We start from the raw sequence: 19,384 nt of genomic DNA on the forward strand, positions 1-19,384 counted from the left end.
CGGATAACTTTTAAGGTTTTTAATATGCAATGCCAATCATACAGCTTCGTTTCCCCCCCTCCCTCTCAAGTATAGGGAGGGGGAGGGGGAAATGGGGAATTCAAACAACAGCTTCAAAACAACCGGAATTGCAAGATGGTGCTAAAACAATGTAGCATGATAACCGGCGGGTATGGGTCAAATAAATGACCCGGCCCATGACAATCGTACAGCTTGTTCGGTTCTAAATTAAAGCATTTCCATGTTAGAGAGTGCGGACACCAAGTATGTTCAGGTATCTTATAAAATATAGTGCTTCTTATAGGTGAGATGAGCTTTTTTATAATTCATTATAAAGCCCTGTTCCATCTAGTAATTAGGCAATGTGGGACTTAACACCCATGACTATCTATATAAACTACCCACTCTATGTAGGCTTCTTCTTATCTTCCCAATAGGAAACCGGGGTATTACAGATTAGGTGTGAGCTTTTTGGATTTGGCTTTATGATAAGTTCATATGGTTGAATTTAAAAGGCTATGAGAACGTTATTGTCCATCATTTGATTAATTCTTTAGTTTTGTCTCTTATTTGGAACAATTCTGATCTTGATGCTGGTCCTATTGATGGATAACGGATTAAAATTGTAAGTAGTTGTTTTGTTCCAATATTTTGGGAGACAACCTCATGACATGTTTGGTATGCAGAATAGACTCTTGAAATAGAATGACTATTCCATAGAACAACCATTCCTTTGTTTGGTTGGATACTATACCTAGAAAAGCTATCATCATGGGAATGACTAAGATATTCCTTGAGGAACATAATAGATTTTTCAAAAAACCCATGATTATTTTTCCAACCTATTTTTTAAGAAAAAAAAAAAAATCAAAACATAATATTGGTGGGCTGCCACCCGTGCAAAATACCGGAGGTGGTTGCGGCACCCCCAGTGTACAATGGTTGTGTGATGCTTGTCTGAAAGAAAATCTGTGAATGCGAAGCTATGACTAAAGAGAATATACAGATTACTTGGAGGTGGCTGCACCACCCCCGGTGTACATGGGTGGTATGATGCTTGTCTGAAGGAAAATTTATGGTGCGAAACTATGACTAGAGAAAATATACAAACTAAATTTGTGTTGCAGAACATTTCCCCTTATTTACATGTATCTCATCACACATTTGTAAACAAGGTATAACAGCGAATCTACATCAGACAAAATAAGAATCAAAGTGAATACATGCATAAAATACAAAATCATAGCGACTACTTCCCCCCTGTAAATCAATCTTCACAAGAAGCAGGGTTTTGCTAGCTCTGTACACTAGAAAGGAGGTAACATCCACCCTGCAGTCCATCCCACGAGTAAGCCAGCACCAACAAGACCCAATCCCAATGCAAAAGCAACAGCGTATTTTGTGAGATCATGTTGTGGTCGCCCTCGCTTGACTCTTTTCCCCCCTGTAGCCTTCTGCCAGCTCTTCTGCTGTTTCCTACCTTTGTACGGCATCCATGGAAGGGTTTTTAGCTGCAGAAGTTGGAAGCACTGCTTATAGGCAAAAAGTTGTGCAGTTTGTCTGAAGAAGAGTTTAAGAATGTGCTCCTTCTCAGCATAAACCCGCTTTGCTGTCTTTTCGGCTTCCCTTGCACGCGTTTGGCAATGGTGGAGTGCTTCCATCAGCTGAGCTTTGCCAGTGTCACCTTCAGAGACTTGCTGCATCCCTGTCATATCCTTGCTGTTTGTACTAAAACTGCTTTTAAATTGCAAGTCACACAAAAAATCTAAGCAAACGAATATAACAAAATGTACATAACATGCGCAAAATATATCAAGTTCTATAAGCTTGACTAACAAACTCAAAATGATGTCATGCCGGAGTAAATTGACGTTAATCTGAACCAATACCTGAATGACTTCTTCACAAGAAACCCCCTGGTCTACATGTGTTTCCCCAGAAACAGGACAACCCTGCGCATGAGTTTGGGCCTTCCGATCAAAAGATGATGCCAATGCATCATCATCGTCAAAGCACCCAATATGCTCATATGGGTGTCTCCTAACATACAATTTCTGTGGTGGGGGAAGATCACAATTCTCAATATGGTTATGTGACTTCTTCGTGACCAATGAGGCCAATTCGTCTTTATCTGTTGTTCGCCACCACGGCTCTGTCTTATCAGCCCCTAACCACTCTGGACCTTCGCAAACCTCATTGCCTTGTTTGGAAACTGGAAAACCAACAGGATCTATATGCATAAGTTCATATTTCTCCCTCGTGTCCAGTAGTTCAAGATATTCCTCGGATTTCTTACCATACAGAGCCTTTACCTCTTGTTTTCCGACTCCAGGAGTGTTTTTCATACAAGAAACAGAGAGACCACATTGCATATCAAGAAAAGACTCACAGTTCTTGTGATCATCAACATGAACAATGTCCCATTTTAGCGACTCGACCTCATCAAACTTAGTTGTTGAATTTTCAGTGCCAGCTCCTCTTGAGATTTCCACTATTGCCTCCAATTCATTTACCTGAACATATGTTAAATCCCTTTGGTACCCATAGCTAGAATGCACTTGGAGCCACCATTGTGTGTCAGGGGGTAGATTTGAAAGCGAAGGATTCCTATTAAGAGGCATATAACCCAAGGCAGGATGATCTGGCCCATCTACTGCATTGGTAGGTTCAGCATCAACCTGTTTAAATGCTGAAGATGATGACTGGGAGCAAGCTAACTTGGGAGCTCTTTTGGCATCTTCTTGGACAAAGCACCGATTAGCTGTTCTCTGCCATGCAGCTCTCAGTTCTGCTGCCGCCATCACTCTCCTTTTCTTTGACACATTTTACTCTGTAAAACTATAATTTGTTAAGATTTGATAGCGACCATCCAAATAGGAATATAATCCCTACAAGTACAAAACATGTAAGAGCTTCTTCCTTAATAAGAAAAAAGTAGAAAGTTACTCGTCCACTGAACATTTAGACAAAACTTGCACTAGGATATTTGCTCTCAGTTGTAGAGGACAAAAAATGATCCTACTCCTCGAATAGCCCTAATGCCAGAAGAATTAAAAAATAAAAGGAAAAAAACAATCAAAATGGAAAAGAAAGTATGAAAGGTGAGGTTCTAAACTTAGGTGAAAAAATAAGAAAAGGTTTTAGCACATGGGAGAAGTCTTTAGCTTATTAGTTAGGATCATTGTCAGACCACGCCAGAACAAATTGTTTTTTAAATGCTTTTGACCGTGTGTCTATTATCATTTAAACATATTTGATGAGTAACTAAGAATAAGATGTGCCAATATTCCACCTTTTCTACAACTTCTGGCTCTCTCAGAGTGGATAAGTCTATATGGTGACGGGTGAAATTGAGAAATTAGAATGAAATCCATAAATTTTTTAATCACCTTCAAAGACATGAGTTCTCCAGTTTTCTGTTCCTATTCCCTAATGATCCAGTGCTCAAGAACAAAACCATTCATTCTACTTCCTGTAGAGTATAAGGTCTAGAAATTGGTAAACAAACTACTAGTTTAAATTTACCAGATAGCATCCTTCATTACAGATGATGCTTTCATCAGAATATGTGCTAATCAAATTCTGAACTGTTAAAAGAAAACCTCAAAAGCATAAATCAAGCATAAAGAGATTGATGAGAATGATTAGGTATAAGTTTAAAGGAGTTAAGCTTTTCCAACCAGTGACTTACAATGCTCGGCCTTATGAAGCTGGCAATCTTTTGGCATCCTGGTAAGGCTGGCTTTTCTGGCCAACCAGGGACGAACCAGTCACTCTAACTACAGCCAAAATGCTTCTTTAGTGAAGGATCTGCAACCCCACCACCATACCCTTGTCATAAGTCTTGTGCAAAAACAATGAATAAGAAAATCTCATCCTTAACCTTTACCACATAAAGGAGAGCCAGGTGCATACTTCACTTATGTGACATTCAAACCAACTTCTAATACAGGAAACCCTGTTTACAAAAGTTTCTCTTTGCTATACAAGTGACAGATATGCTGTCTCCGGTTACTAAAAAGGGCATAGAAATCAAAACGAGATATCATTAAAGAAAACATCAAATGAATCTGCCAACAAACTGGAGAGCAGCATAAGCAGAAGACAAGCTTCTTAATGTCATTTGCAGTTAATCCAAAGCAAATAGAAAAAACATATATTAAAAAACTTAAAGATCCAAAATGGTTAACAACATGGTCAAGTGCACAGCACAAGCTAGCATATTATTAAAACCAGCTCTAATGGGCATTGCCAAAAAAAAAAAAAAAGGAGTAATTAGAAGGACTTTAGATGCATGTACTTCACACACACACACACCAAAAGATGCATGAAAATTCATAGAGAACCAGTATTTCCCCTGAAGTACAAGCCGACTGTAAAATATACTGTTAATTAGATATCAAGAAATAACTGAGGGTTGAGAGAATACATTGAAAAAATTAGCTCGAGAACTAGAAGTAACTATACAATATAAGAGTATTTCCAATAGAAGAGCCAAATGTTACTTTTATCTAAAATGGTTCTTCAAATGTTTAAAAAACCCTCTACATTGGATTAGCCAAAAGAAAATGTAAAATAGATATTTGATTGGAAGAGTTAAAAAAAAAAAAAGAAGCTAAATGTAACAGCACTTTTCAAGGGAACCATTTTATTTTTTATTGTTTCTCTTACTTGTTTTTTTCTTTTTTCCAAAACTTTTCACACGTTTAATAATATTTAAATGATATAGATAAAAATATAGCTAATTGGATGTAGGAGACCTTTAAAAATTCATTAGCTAAACTAGATAAAGTGCGTTTTGAGAAGTTATTTTGCATAAAAACATAGCCCCCTCTATTGGGAATGCTCTAAGAACATTCCCAATGAAGGAGCCATATTTTTATGTAAAATGGCTTCTCAAAACTCACTTTTATCTAGTTTAACTAAGCTATTTTTAAATGTATCTACATTCAATTAGCTATATTTCTATCTATTCTATTAAAATATTATTAAAAACAATAAAAGTTTTGGAAAAAAGAGAACATGTGAGGAAAAATGAGAAAAGTTTTGAGAAAAAAAGAACATGCAGATAAAAAGTAGGAAAAGATTTGGGAAAAAGAGAAAATAGGTGAGAGAAACAATGAAAAATAAAATAGTTTCATTGAAAAGTGCTGTTATATTTAGCTTTTTTTTTAGCTCTTCCAATCAAATATCTATTTTACATTTTCTTTTAGCTAATTCAATGTATAGGGTTTTTTAAATATTTGAAGAGCCATTTTAGATAAAGTAACATTTAGCTCTTCCATGGGAAGGAGTTCAAAATAGGACTAAACAAGTTTTTGCCAGAGAAGAAAATGAGCCATCAAATAATCAGATATAAAGAAAAAGAAGTATATTTCCCTGGAAGAAAACTTCAAATCTTCAATTCACGGTAACCCTCTTGTCATGAGAAACCCCAATGCAATTACTAAATCACATGATAACCCACCTAATACGCACAGTTCATAGATCTTGTAATGAAAGCAAATGAATTTTTCTGATCATAACAATTGGATAAAGTTATCCAGATCTTCGTGTCGAAGAAAGAACCCAATCGATGTTATAATTACTGTTGCTATGTACAAATTAGAAACAGACTCAAAATAACCAAAACTCAGAAGCAACCCAAGAAAAGAAAAAAAAAAAAAAACTCATGAGAAACTAAAATAATCCCACAAAAGCTAAGAAATAAACAAATGGAAGACAGAGAAAGACAGAGAACAAACCAAAAGAGAGATACTGAATGAGATTGGATTGGTTTGGATAAAGTTTGATGAAGATGGGCAAGTACTGGGTACCATCGATAGGATCAATTTGAAGCTATCTGACGTAAAACAGCACGGTTTCGGAGGGTTGGAGAATCCAATTCCAGGACTAAGGTAGAAGATGAGGCATGTCAGACAAGGCCTTGGCTTTGGCTTTGGCTCTCCTTTTGTTTGTCAGTTATCATTTGCTTCTCTGTCGTGTGGGTTTGCAGTTGCATGGATAGCGTTTTATATTTCACCAACACTTAAATACCGTGAGAGAGAGAGAGAGAGCTAGAATACGGCGCCGTTTCCGCATTCGACTTGTCATGGGCTGCATCTGGCATGGACCAATAAGGACCATGGTGGTCCCATTTTGTATATACCAACAAACGCCTGATTGACACGTGTCAAGTGGGAAATTAAAAGTGTGAGAGTGGGTCCATTAGGTTGCTACGAGATAAGACCCCTTATCTTTCAATTCCTTTTTAACAACTACACCAACTTTACAAATATGGCCACTTACGAAAATCTTATAAGGTCACGATCAGGTATTCAACCACTATTTTCGGCTTCTTCTATGAAATTGATAAATTAACAATAAAGAATGCTAAGCATTTTGCTTTACATTTTTTTTTTTTTTTTTCATAAATTGAATCTAAAACAATTATTATTAAATTTTAATTTATTAATAATTTTAAAAATCACGTCACATTTGAGAGGACTCAAAAATCATGTCCTCCTTCTAGCTAATGCACGTTAAGCTCCTCTTCCTTGTATTTGTCATATGCTCTTTCATGTTCCAATTAATTTTTTTTTTTTAAATGCCATAGGATCTCTCTCTCTCTCTCTCTCTCTCTCTCTCTTTGAGTTTGGGCTGGGATGAGCTTTCTCAGGATCTATAGCCCAAAGTTCAGCACGGGCCGAGCTGACTGGACTTAGCTGACTTAACTTGGACCATGCTCAGCTCAGCTCAGCCCATTTAATTGTATAAGCCTTACAAAGTGTTTCAGTACTCTGGGCAAAAAAAATTCAGTAAAGCCAGTGGGGGACGCTCACCACAAGCCGCCACTTCGAGCTACCACTAACCTCCATCCGGCTACCCTCTTACCGGCTAGGACGCCGGAGTTTTAGAAAATTAGCGTTACTTCAAAATCTAAGGTAAATTCAACGTTCTTGATTATTTTGAGCTTGTTTGTGCTTACATTTAATTGGTATAATAACGAAATCTCTGTGCTATCCAACATTACCCCAGTTAGTTGGTTATTGGGTTTATGGTTTTTGGGATATTTATAGTCCATGCTCCATTTGATTGCTGAAAAATCAACAGAAGATTGTGTTTGAAGGGTTTGCTCTTACGTTTTAGGGGTTCTGAAATTACCTTTGGGGGTGTGAATCATAGTTCATTAAGCCCTTCCCATTTCCCTCTTTGTTTTCTACGTTTCGCGGGTTCTGCTTTCCCGCACCGCAGGAGCTCATGCTATATCTTTATGGTTTGCTTTTTGGCTCAACTGATGTGTTAGATGCTAAATCTTTATTGTGGTGCCATGGCCTTGAGAGATTAATTTTAGGTACTTTTTCACGGTAAAATTAAAATGTCTATGACCTTCCGTAGAATGCATTTCATTCATGAAAAGAATGACAGTAAATTAGATTATAAGTTCCTTCTGCTATTAGCATAATTTGGTGTGATGCACACCATTGGCTTAGATGTTGTGAATTTGGAGAGGAAAAAAATTGGTATGTTTGAGGGATATGAAAGTTCAATTTCGGCTGTGAAGCTATATGATTGGATTGCAAACCACCCTCCCGAAGCGTAATACAAGAGTTGCCGGCGCTCCCTTTGATCTTGTGGAGTTGCTAAACTTCAAATCTTAATTTTCATTATTTTTTTTTTAGTACTCTTGGATGCTTCCTATATACTAGGGTGGCACAACTTCTTGTGCTTTTCTAATAAAATTTGTTACTTATTGTTAGATTACCAATTGTCCTAAAAGTTGAAGTTGATAGAAATTTGTGAGTTTAATCATTTAATCGGTATTATATTACTCTCCTTCATGTGTGGAACCATAGATTACATGGTATATTTAATTGAAATAGGAGATACATTATAGAGTCAGGGTTTGAACTCATGACTACTACTCTTATTCCATATTAAATCAATATTTGTCCTAAAATTGATAGGAAATGGTAAATTTAACCCTTTAATTAACATTCTAACAATTTTTTGAAAAGAAAATTTTCAGCTATTACACCTCTTGTATCATCTTAAATCATTGTTTTTCGCAAAAGTTTAAACTAATAGGAAATAATGAATTTGACCATTTAATTATATTTTAACACTTATCCAAAAAGAAATCCTTCATCTATTACAGTTATTGCCTTAAAAAGTTGCTGTTATTGGGCAAATATGCTGCCAGCACCTGCCCATTTGTGTGTGAATGTTAACTTTGAGTTTCTTTTGTCACTGTCATAATCTCTGGTTCTTTTTATGCTGTGTTTCTATCCCACCTCTGTTTCTGGACTTCACATATGATTTTATGGCTTTGGTTTTGCAGACTTGAAAGGCAAACTACTGGTTACCATGGGAACTGAAGAGGCAAAAGACCCGTTCAAAGGGGTTGACTGGAAAGCCGTTGGTAGTGACATACAGAAGGATCCTGGTGCTAAACCAGTTATAAAGAAGCGGCTGCCAAAAAAGATCAGACAGATTCCAGAATGCTATTTCCTTCCTCGAAGGTCCCTACCATCTGCCATTGCCTTCTATGGAGCATGTATTGCGGGTGGAGTTGGTGCCGGTATGCTGTTGGAGATCTGGATAAACAAGAAAGTCAAAGGTATGCCCCTGACTTATTATTCTCTGCATTTCTAGCATTAGACACCAATCTGTTGAGAACTAGTAAGAGGGTATTGCTGCATTTGGTAGTTCATAAATGCTAAGTTGAAATTTTGAGAAATAAGAAAGTAGAAAAAGAAAAGATGACAGGTGGTGTTAATCTTCACATTGTATTGCTTAGAATTACAGTCTTCTTCTGAACTTTGTAACAAATAGAGACATATTCCTACTATAAGAATGGTGATATGATCTGCTATATTTGTTCTTTGTTAATCTTCGCATTGTATTGCTTAGAATTTCATTGTTCTTATATTGTAGAGGATGGAGGCGTCATATGGGAGTTCGACAAGTAGAGCCTGGATAGCATTCCAAGAGTCCCCTCTAGACCATCTTTTCTTTTTAATTTCTTCTACTTTTGTAGGGTTACTTAATGATACGACGGCTGTAAAGAAAGCTGAGTGTGGTTTTAGTGCTAAAGAGTTGGTCTGAGCATTTATATTTTACACACTTTCTATCTCCTAAGTTTGTCCATTTATTCACCTTGAAGCTTGATTGAAATTTGGAAAATTGAATTACAGGTTTTCCTTGATTGTTTTGGGGGCTTTATTTCTTTGTGCATTAAGTGAGAATAATTTATTGGTCAGCAACTCTTCCTCTCATGGTCTAACTTAATAACCTTCTCTATAGTGGAATATCGTATGGATATATATAATTATATTCCTTACTCATATGTTGGTGCTTTGTGTTCTATTTTGCATACAGTTGGTCAGGCCTGAAAAAAAGGAGGTTGTAATAGGTTGACAACAATGTAAAATTTACCCATATTTGAATAGGGATCCCGATCCCCTAGAATTCTTTGCTCGCTTCTAGCGAATTCGAGCATGGAATGAGAGATGAGAGTGTGAGATTCAGGGTACTTGGTAGGTCTCGACAGTCTAGGGTGTGGGGCTCACTTGCCCAAGGCACTTTGGGCCCGAGACCCCCTCTCTCAGAGAATTCCAAGCAATCTTATTCCCTTGAATAGATGTCCTGCAAAATAAGCTGCAACCCACTAATCCAATAACTATACCATATTTTAGGTTTTATTTTGTGTACTAAACATACAGATAAGATAAGTTGATTTAAAAAATAATAATAGTAATAATACAAGTAGTCCATTCTGATTGATTAATTGAGTCGTTTTTATTTTACTTCAAATTAAGGCAAATTTGAATTGATTTCTGCCCCCCTATTCTACTTTTTGGCAACAATAATGTTATATTTAAGAGGAAAATACTTTCAGAAATATCATGCATTTCCCCTAGAATGATTGATTGATAAGTAATACTATATTTCACATTTATTTTATTACACTCACTTCAAAAAGTTAGGGTGTCCTTAGTTAAATGAATGTAAAGAGTTTTGTTTGTTGAAGTAGCGGTTCAACTTACGCCACATCAACAATGTGAAGTTGGTGCGAATACATCGGTGGCATCTTCGTAAATACCCAAAAAATAAATGCCTAATTCATCACAATTGTAATTGACTAATGTTATGGACTATTTTTTATCCTTCTAATTCCTAAAGCGTGGCTTTTAAAATCACCATTAAATTTTCGATGAATTATATTTGAATTTTGATCAAATAGTAATTTTAAAAATCACATCAATTTTAGAAGAATAAAAAAATAGTCCCTAACTTTACTATTGCAATTTCCACAACCGCCAAAACTAAATGTAAACTGCAACTCAAAGACCTGTTGAGTTCTCTCCCCAACCGCCAAAAATAAAACGGCAACAAACTTATACTTCCCGATTCTCTGGAAATCTCAGCTGCTACAGAAACTCTCGCTGACAACTTCTCCCATCTCTCGCTGTAGGAGATTACTTATACTTCCACCTACCTCCTCATTGGAGGAAGACTCTCCCCCTCAAGAGCCGGAATCGTCCTCTACGGAGGAAGAAGACTTAGAGGCCTCTCCGCCTCAGGAGTGGGTACCGGCCACAACAGACTTCCTCAAGAGCCAGCCATCAGCCACAATGACAGAGGGTAATCTTCCTCCAGAGCTGGCTCCGGCACCGGCCACGACGGAGACTAATCTTTCTAAAGAGGCGGCACTGGTCATAATGGAGAGAAATAAGAACGTGGTTGAAGCTTGGGAATCCGATGAGGAATCTCTAACATCTGATTCAGCGAGTCTTCGAAGTCCGCTTGTGAAATGTGAAGCTTCTAATTTGGAGAAAGGGGAATGTCGTTCCCAATCGAAGGAAAACAACAATGACGCCATGGCTGTGCCCAAGAATAGTGAAGAAGTGGAGAACAACAATGGAGCGTATTTATTCATCGAAAAAAACAATGGAGGCTATTTCGAGGACGAAGAAGATCAGAAAGAACCGTTTGGGTCTGATGACGAAGGTTACTGTATTGCCCTTGCTACTAGTCCCAAACCAATTCCTGGTAAACCTTTTCTGATTTTTTTTTTTCTTCTTTTTAATACGCTTTTTTAGGTTATTATTATTATTAAATTATTTTTTCGATTAATTAGTATTGTGCGTAAATTCATTAATTAGGCTAAAAAAGATCGGATTTTCAATTCCCCTGTATTTTTTTTTTTTTTTTTTTCACACTGCAACAATTTATATAATTTTTCTTGGCGACCCATAATTAACCAAAATTTATCTCATAATGAACAGTTTTAATGTTTTATGAAGGAGAGTTAGTCCTACCTCTGTTTTTTTTTTTTTTTCCCCCTCTCGGTCTAACTTATTTAGCAGCCTTCTCTATGTAATTGTAACATTTTACGGACTTAATTAAATCATTTTCGATACTAATTAATTGACTGGCATAAGTGGTTTAATTGGGCTCACATAAGGGGCATGTTAGACATATAATTAAGTAATTAAATAAAATTATTTTATTTTGTGACAGATTTAACATTTTTACCGGGGTTCTATGAGGTGAATGAAAGAGGCCGGCGTGGACACTCGTAGCAATGGATCCAACCTATTTTTGCTCTTCTATTGCAGAGAATGGAGTATCTTTTGGACGATTACTTGATGATACCAAGGGCTGTAAATTAAAGAAAGCTGAAAGTAGTTTTAGTGCTAAAGATTTGTAGGTCTTAGCATTAATTATGTTGCACACATTTTGCATCTCTGTTCTAAAGTTTGTTCTAAAGAGACTGATCGTTTTGAGGACTTGATTTCTTTGTGCAATATTCAGTGAAAAAGGCTAAGAAAGACCGTTAAAAGATGAGTATTATCGATGTATATATTATGCACATATGAGAGTAGTTGTATAAACAAATTTTTCATGCAAAATATATGATTTAGAGATGTGTTTGATTTTTTAAAGTCACATTGAATCTACGAGACTTATATGTAGGTCTTATAGATTCAATAGTAGATTTGTACATCTCTTATATGGAAATGAACAAGAGATATGTAAGAGAACGAAACCAAACATTTCTCAATGATTTATGCAATCAAACAAAAACTTAAAAGATGAATATATTTTACATAGTTTTATTGGACACCAAAAACTACAACATCATCTAGCATACAATATTGAATAGAATTTGAAAAATATAAAAAAACTTACGTAATTAAGGCTTGCGAAAACTTGATCGATGATTTTTTTTTTTTTTTTCTAATTGGATAAGGAAAATGATTACATACCACTCTTGATTCGAAAGGAAGAAACAGTGGGCTGGGAAACCAAAAACTGAAAAAGGGGTGAGTTCTCCAACAATAGACCCAAAACAAAATATCTTTAGTGTATAAAACCATTCAAAAGTTAAGAAATTGGTCAAACAAGTAACTCGGTCATCTCAAAGGGCAACACGAAGCGGTTACATGATGAAAAATTATTGTTCGGGGTTTCTCGAGATCGTGTGATGTCAGGAGCAAAGAGATTTCAAAGTAGGGGTTTGCCAGAATTTATTTTTCTTTCTCTCCAAAAAGAACTAGCTAGGATTAAGAGTTCAAAATAGTTTATAACCATGAGAATTCAATATTCTATAAATTGCATGAGACTTTCCTTTATATAGTAAGCCACACTATAAGAGAGGGGTGTCGTCTACCCTCCAAGCCACTGAAGTGTGCACTTTCAGACTTCTTGAATTCTCCTTTAACTGCCAAAACTGTAAACTGCAACTCATACTTCTTGATTCTCCCTGACTGCCAAAACTGAAACTGCAACAAACTACCATGCTTCCTGATTCTCTTAAAATCCTAGCTGGCACAATCCACGTACGCACGCACATATAAATAGCCTTCTCTCTCTCCCTCTCTCATCGCTGCGAATTTCTTCCTGTAAACTGTACGGACACTCTCGCCGTGAATTTTCTCTCTCCAATCTGCACGGAGCCACTCTCTCCCTCTCTCTCGCTGCAAACTCTAATAAATTAAAGGTCTCTCTTTCATTATAGCTTTAACTAGAAACTCAGTAGAATATGTCTGTTTGGTATCTTTGTCCCTCTAATCTTCTATTTTCTCTCTCTAGAATGAATCCAACTTTCCGGTTCGATGCGGAGGAAGAAGTGGGCACTCGGCCTCCAGAACCGGTGACAATGCAAAGAAATGAGAACGTGGCCGTGTCCATTGATACGTCTGACAATTTTCAGGCGTTTAGATCAAACGGTGCTGGTGGTGAAGCTTCCAAATCCGTTGAGAAATCTCTAATATCTGATTCGGAGAAAGGAAGCGCCACTTCGGCTTTGAAAAGTCGAGATTCTTCTTCGGAGAAGAGAGAGGACAAGAATCCGAGTGTTGGCACGACCATTTTGGACTTGGATCTGAGCCTTTTGAACTTTGGTACGATGTTTGGATCGGACGGTGCGCATGCTGGTGGGAGTAGCAAGCTAAAAGTAGATTGATTTCTATCTTCTGTCTTTCTCCAGAAAAATGAAAAATGGAACGAGCAACTCATCTACTCCAAACAGTACATAATACTAAATTCCAATTAGTTAGATTTTTTAATTCCTCCTCGAATTTCTATTAATGCCCATTTGTTTACAAATTCAACTTCTTATAATCTCCCACATTTTTTCACTAACAAAACATATATATATATATATATATATATATATAAACCCCTTCAAACCTTTTGGCAGATCTGCTACTTTTCGTGGATTTATATATTTTCATTGATTGGTGCAAGATCACAGCTTGTGTATTAAAATGTGTGAAGTACGTGATTTCTGAATTGAACGTCATGAGAGGATCGAGTAGCAGCCTTCTCTTTGGTAGAATATTTTACGGTCTATATCATTTTTGTAACATATATAATTATGCTCCTTAATTAGCTATTTAATTTAACACAGTCTACAAAAGATTTGAGAATGAAGAGATAGGGATACAAAAGCTCTATCCAAAAATAATGGCTTGGGTCTATTCAAAATCGTGACTTAATTATGATGCTTGTATAGACCTTGGGAAAACAGAAGTTTTAGGCTCAATTTTTTTAAGAAAATACAATATTGAGGCCGCGGCATTCAAGCGGACTAATGACACATCCGAACATGTGCTAGGGTTTCATAATTTTATCAATCGTTGTCATTACGACCAAGTGTCTCAGATCTAGATCAATGACCATCATATATGTTCGAACATTATTCAACCGTGGTTGTGAGCGGACTTCTATCGTTTTCACCTAGCTTTTGGCTCCAACTTAAGAATCAACTAGACAACTCAAACCAAGACGAGCAACTAAACTAGTTTTGACACTTAATTTGCTAACATAAAATCTAACAAAAACAAACCGATCACCCCTAACTAACCTTTCCTCACTACCAAATTTTCACGCCTACCGTACACCCACACGCTCACCGTTACATGCAATTCACCATGGTTACACACATACGTACGTACACTATTTATGCGTATGCATGGGATCATCTCCTATTAGAATATATATATATATAATTTGGCTCTTTTGTGTATATATACTTTATATATATAGGATATATAATCGTAAAAAAGAATACAGATCGAGTCAATCCGACTAGTGGAAGCATCTTCGTAATTAACTAACAATAAATACTTACTTACAAAAACAAAAAACTAAGAATAAATACTTACCTAATTCACCAAATTAAGTTGCACGCTAAGACTTCTTGATCAATTTCCTCTCCAACCAACTACCAAAACTGTAGACTACAAAAGTCAAAGTTCTTAACTGCCAAAACTGAAACTGCAAACAAATTAAACTACCATCCCACCTGGCTGGCAACCCTATCCACGAGGCCTATAAATAGCCTTCTCTCCCACAGTCTCTCTCTATATATAAAGCGGTGATATTACACACGTGAGTGTACAGTGTCTCACGCTGGTTTACTATTTCAATATTTTTTTAAGAAGAAGGTTTTTTAAGAAATATCACTCATTTCCCCTTAAATGATTGATTGATATGTGATGCAATACTTCACAATTATTTTATTACAAGCACTTCACACAGTTAACTATCCATCAACTAAATGAATGTAAAAAGTTCTGTTTGTTGAAGTAGCCGTTCAACTTATATGCCACATCAATAATGTGAAGTAGGTTTGATAAAATTGGTGCGAAGAATAAATTAATGCTCCAATTAAAAGATGCGAATAGATCAGTGCCATCTTCGTAAATACCCAAAAAAAAAAAAAAAAAAAAAAGCCTAATTCACCACACTTGCAATTTGCATGCTCAGACTTGTTGAATTTTCTCTACAACCGCCAAATTAAACTAACTGTAAACTGCAACTCAGACCTGTTGAGTTCTCTCCCCAACCGCCAAAACTGAAACGGCAACAAACTAATACTTCCCGATTCTTTGGAAATCTCAGCTGCTACAGACTCTCTCGCTGACAACTTCTCCCTATCTCTCGCTTCTAAGTCTAAATGTATCTCTCCCTAGAATGTGTATAAGATTAATTATACTTCCACCTACCTCCTCATCGGAGGAAGACTCTCCGCCTCAAGAGCCGGAATCGTCCTCTACAGAGGAAGAAGACTTAGAGGCCTCTCAGCCTCAAGAGCGGGTACCGGCCACACCAGAGCTTCCTCAAGAGCCAACATCAGCCACAATGACAGAGAGTAATCTTCCTCCAGAGCCGGCATCGGCCACGACTGAGACTAATCTTCCTTCACAGCCGGCACCGGTCACGACGGAGACTAATCTTACTCAAGAGGCGGCACTCGTCATAACGGAGAGAAATAAGAACGCGGTTGAAGCTTGTGAATCCGATGAGGAATCTCTAATATCTGATTCAACGAGTCTTCCAAGTCCGCTTGTGAAATGTGAAGTTTCTAATTTGGAGAAAGGAGAGTGTTCCCAATCGAAGGAAAACAACAATGACACCGTGGCTGGGCCCAAGAATAATGAAGAAGTGGAGAACAACAATGGAGGAGGGTATTTCGGGGACGAAGAAGAGAAAGATCTGTTTGGGTCTGATAACGAAGATCACTGTAAAACCCTTGCTACTAGTCCCTACCCAATTCCTGGTAAACCTTTTCTGATTTTTTTTTTTTTAGGTTATTATTATTATTAAACTATTTTTTCGATTAATTAGTATTGTGCGTAAATTTATTAATTAGGCTAAAAATGATCAGATTCTCAAGTCCCCTGTATTTTTTTCACACCGCAACAATTTATATAATTTTTCTTGGCGACCCATAACAAGAATTTCTCTCATAATAATCAGTTCTAATGTTTTTTTTTTTTTTTTTTTTTTTTTTGATGATTTAACAGTTTTACCGGAGCTCCATGAGGTGAATGAAAAGGCCGGCGAGGACAGTTGTAGCAATGGATCCAAGAAAAAAATAATCTAAATTTCTTGGATTTTCAACATATCTTTGCTCTTCTATTGCAGAGAATGGAGGATCTTTTGGACGATTGATGATATCAAGGGCTGTAAATTAAAGAAAGCTGAAAATAGTTTTAGTGCTAAAGATTTGTAGGTCTTAGCATTTAATTATGTTGCACACATTTTGCAGTTCTAAAGTTTGTTCTAAGGAGACGGATCGTTTTGAGGAGTTGATTTCTTTGTGCAATATTCAGTGAAAAAAGATTTGTTTCTGTTAGCTATACCCTTTCTTCTTATCTTTTAACGATTAAGGCTAAGAAGAGGACCGTTAAAAGATGAGTATATTATCGATGTATTATGCATGAGAGTAGTTGTATAAACAATTTTCATGCAAAATATATGATTTAGAGATGTGTTTGGGTTTTTTAAGTCACCAATATTGAATCTACAAGACTTATATGTACAAATTCAATGGTAAATTTGCGCATGTCTTATATAAAAATGAATAAGAGATATGTAAGAGAATAAACCAAACATTTCTCTATGATTTACTACAACATCGACTTGCATCAAATATTGATTAGAATTTGAAAAATATAAAAAACTTATGTAATTAAGGCTTGCGAAAACTTGATGAAAATTTGTTTTTGTGTTTTTTCTAATTGAATAAGGAAAATGGTTACAGACCACTCTTGATCCGAAAGGAAGAGAAAGTGGGGGAACCAAAAATCGAAAAAGGGGTGGGTTTCCCAAAACAGACCCAAAATGAAATAAAACAGTGTAGAAAAACATTCAAAAGTTAGGAAATTAGCTAGTCAAACAAATAACCCGGTATTCTCAAAGTGGCGCACAAATTAAGCGGTTACATGATGAAAAATTGTTGTTTGGGGCTTCTCGAAATCGTGTGATGTAAGTATTAGAACATAATTATTAAAGGATAAGATCGAAGACTACATAAAAGTCCAAAGTCTATTACACTTTCCTCCGTTTCAACTGTAACCAAAGTCCATTCTACTTCAGGATCTAACAGTTGCAGAAAATGAATAGTTTCAATTAATTTGATTTGATTTAATTGTTATTTAATACACATGTAAGAATGTCTCTATTTAAATGAATTGAGAAATCTCCAATGTATGAAGTATAAGAAATAATTATAATCAGAGTTTGTTTAAGTTCTATTAGCGAGGAGGGAAGAGAATTCAAAGTGGGGGTTTGCTAGGATTTATTTTTCTTTCTCTCCAAAAAGAACTAGCTAGGATTAAGAGTTCAAAATAGTTTATAACCATGAGAATTCAATATTCTATCAATTGCATGAAACTTTCCTTTATATAGTAAGCCACACTATAAGAGAGGGGCGTCGTCTACCCTCCAAAGTCCAACCCATTGAAGTCATGTGCACTTTCAGACTTCTTGAATTCTCCTTTAACCACCAAAACTGTAAACTGCAACTCAAACTTCTTGATTCTCTCTGACTGCCAAAACTGAAACTGCAACAAACTACCATGCTTCCTGATTCTCTCGAAATCCTAGCTGGCACAATCCACGTACGCACGCACATATAAATAGCCTTCTCGATCTGCTACTCTCTCTCTCTCTCTCTCTCTCTCGCTGCAAACTCTAATAAATTAAAGGTCTCTCTTTCATTATAGCTTTAACTCGAAACTCTGTAGAATATGTCTAGCTGTTTGGTATATATCTTTGTCCCTCTAATCTGCTATTTTCTCTCTCTAGAATGAATCCAACTTTCCGGTTCGATGCGGAGGACGAAGTGGGCACTCGCCCTCCTGAACCGGTGACAATGCAAAGAAATGAGAACGAGGTCGCGTCCATTGATACGTCTGACAATTTTCTGGCGTTTAGATCAAACGGTGCTGGTGGTGAAGCTTCCAAATCCGTTGAGAAATCTCTAATATCTGATTCGGAGAAAGGAAGCGCAACTTCGGCTTTGAAAAGTCGAGATTCTTCTTCGGAGAAGAGAGAGGACAAGAATCCGAGTGTTGGCACGACCATTTTGGACTTGGATCGGAGCCTTTTGAACTTTGGTACGATGTTTGGATCGGACGGTGCTGGTGGTAGTAGCAAGCTAAAAGTAGATTGATTTCTATATATGTTCCGTCTTTCTCCAGAAAAATGAAAAATGGAACGAGCAACTCATCTACTCCAAACAGTACATAATACTAAATTCCAATTAGTTGGATTTTTTAATTCCTCCTTGAATTTCTATTAATGCCCATTTGTTTACAAATTCAACTTCTTATAATCTCCCACATTTTTTCACTAACAAAACATATATATATATATATATATATATATATATATATAAACCCCTTCAAACCTTTTGGCAGATCTGCTACTTTTCGTGGATTTATTTTCATTGATTGGTGCAAGATCACAGCTTCTGTATTAAAATGTGTGAAGTACGTGATTTCTGAATTGAACGTCATGAGAGGATCGAGTAGCAGCCTTCTCTTTGGTAGAATATTTTACGGTATATATCATTTTTGTAGCATAATTAATTAATTATGCTCCTTAATTAGCTATTTAACACAGTCTACAAAAGATTTGAGAATGAAGACATAGGGATACATAAGCTCTATCCAATTACACAAAATAATGACTTGGGTCTATTGAAAATCGTGACTTAGAGCATTCCCAATGGAAGAGCTAAATGTTACTTTTATCTAAAATGGCTCTTCAAATGTTTAAAAAACCCTCTACATTGGATTATCCAAAAGAAAATGTAAAATAGATATTTGATTGAAAGAGCTAACAAAAAAGCTAAATGTAACAGCACTTTTCAAGGGAGCTATTTTATTTTTTATTGTTTCTCTCACCTATTTTCTCATTTTCCCAAATATTTTCCTACTTTTTCTCTGCATGTTCTCTTTTTTCCAAAACTTTTCCCATTTTTCCTCTCACATGTTCTCTTTTTCTCAAAACTTTTATTGCTTTTAATAATATTTTAATAGAATAGATAGAAATATAGCTAATCGGATGTAGAGACATTTAAAAATGGCTTAACTAAACT

General features: G+C 36.3%; 5 protein-coding genes across 8 annotated transcripts; 3 read left to right on the top strand and 2 right to left on the bottom strand.

Moving 5' to 3' along the window:
- Positions 1 to 1,115: 1,115 nt before the first annotated feature.
- On the bottom strand, positions 1,116 to 5,988 carry LOC132167166 (uncharacterized). 4 transcript variants are annotated; one of them, XM_059578066.1, is made up of 4 exons: positions 5,745 to 5,988; positions 3,692 to 3,810; positions 1,890 to 2,830; positions 1,116 to 1,719 (listed from the first exon to the last, which is right to left on the bottom strand). In XM_059578066.1, exons 3-4 carry the CDS (start codon positions 2,799 to 2,801, stop codon positions 1,687 to 1,689), a joined length of 945 nt encoding a protein of 314 aa, XP_059434049.1. In that variant the 5' UTR covers positions 2,802 to 2,830; positions 3,692 to 3,810; positions 5,745 to 5,988; the 3' UTR covers positions 1,116 to 1,686. The 4 variants fall into 4 exon arrangements, with proteins under 4 accessions (XP_059434049.1, XP_059434052.1, XP_059434051.1 ...); XM_059578069.1 differs by having other exon boundaries at positions 1,116 to 1,734; XM_059578068.1 differs by having other exon boundaries at positions 1,116 to 1,737.
- LOC132169574 (uncharacterized) lies at positions 1,308 to 1,661 on the bottom strand. Its single transcript, XM_059580609.1, has one exon. It carries the CDS (start codon positions 1,659 to 1,661, stop codon positions 1,308 to 1,310), a length of 354 nt encoding a protein of 117 aa, XP_059436592.1.
- Positions 5,989 to 6,793: 805 nt separating the features above from the next.
- Positions 6,794 to 9,192, top strand: LOC132167322 (uncharacterized). Its single transcript, XM_059578262.1, has 3 exons — positions 6,794 to 6,923; positions 8,321 to 8,599; positions 8,917 to 9,192. Exons 2-3 carry the CDS (start codon positions 8,347 to 8,349, stop codon positions 8,949 to 8,951), a joined length of 288 nt encoding a protein of 95 aa, XP_059434245.1. The 5' UTR covers positions 6,794 to 6,923; positions 8,321 to 8,346; the 3' UTR covers positions 8,952 to 9,192.
- Positions 9,193 to 10,584: 1,392 nt separating this feature from the next.
- LOC132175291 (uncharacterized) lies at positions 10,585 to 11,599 on the top strand. The gene is made up of 2 exons (XM_059587182.1): positions 10,585 to 11,034; positions 11,506 to 11,599. The coding sequence occupies exons 1-2, from the start codon at positions 10,617 to 10,619 to the stop codon at positions 11,565 to 11,567; spliced, it is 480 nt and encodes a 159-aa protein (XP_059443165.1). The 5' UTR covers positions 10,585 to 10,616; the 3' UTR covers positions 11,568 to 11,599.
- A 3,869-nt stretch (positions 11,600 to 15,468) lies between these two features.
- LOC132169638 (flocculation protein FLO11-like) lies at positions 15,469 to 16,472 on the top strand. Its single transcript, XM_059580652.1, has 2 exons — positions 15,469 to 16,054; positions 16,423 to 16,472. Exons 1-2 carry the CDS (start codon positions 15,469 to 15,471, stop codon positions 16,470 to 16,472), a joined length of 636 nt encoding a protein of 211 aa, XP_059436635.1.
- The last annotated feature ends 2,912 nt before the right edge of the window (positions 16,473 to 19,384 follow it).

This window comes from Corylus avellana, chromosome ca1 (assembly GCF_901000735.1).
Source record: "Corylus avellana chromosome ca1, CavTom2PMs-1.0".
Taxonomy (NCBI): Eukaryota; Viridiplantae; Streptophyta; class Magnoliopsida; order Fagales; family Betulaceae; genus Corylus; species Corylus avellana.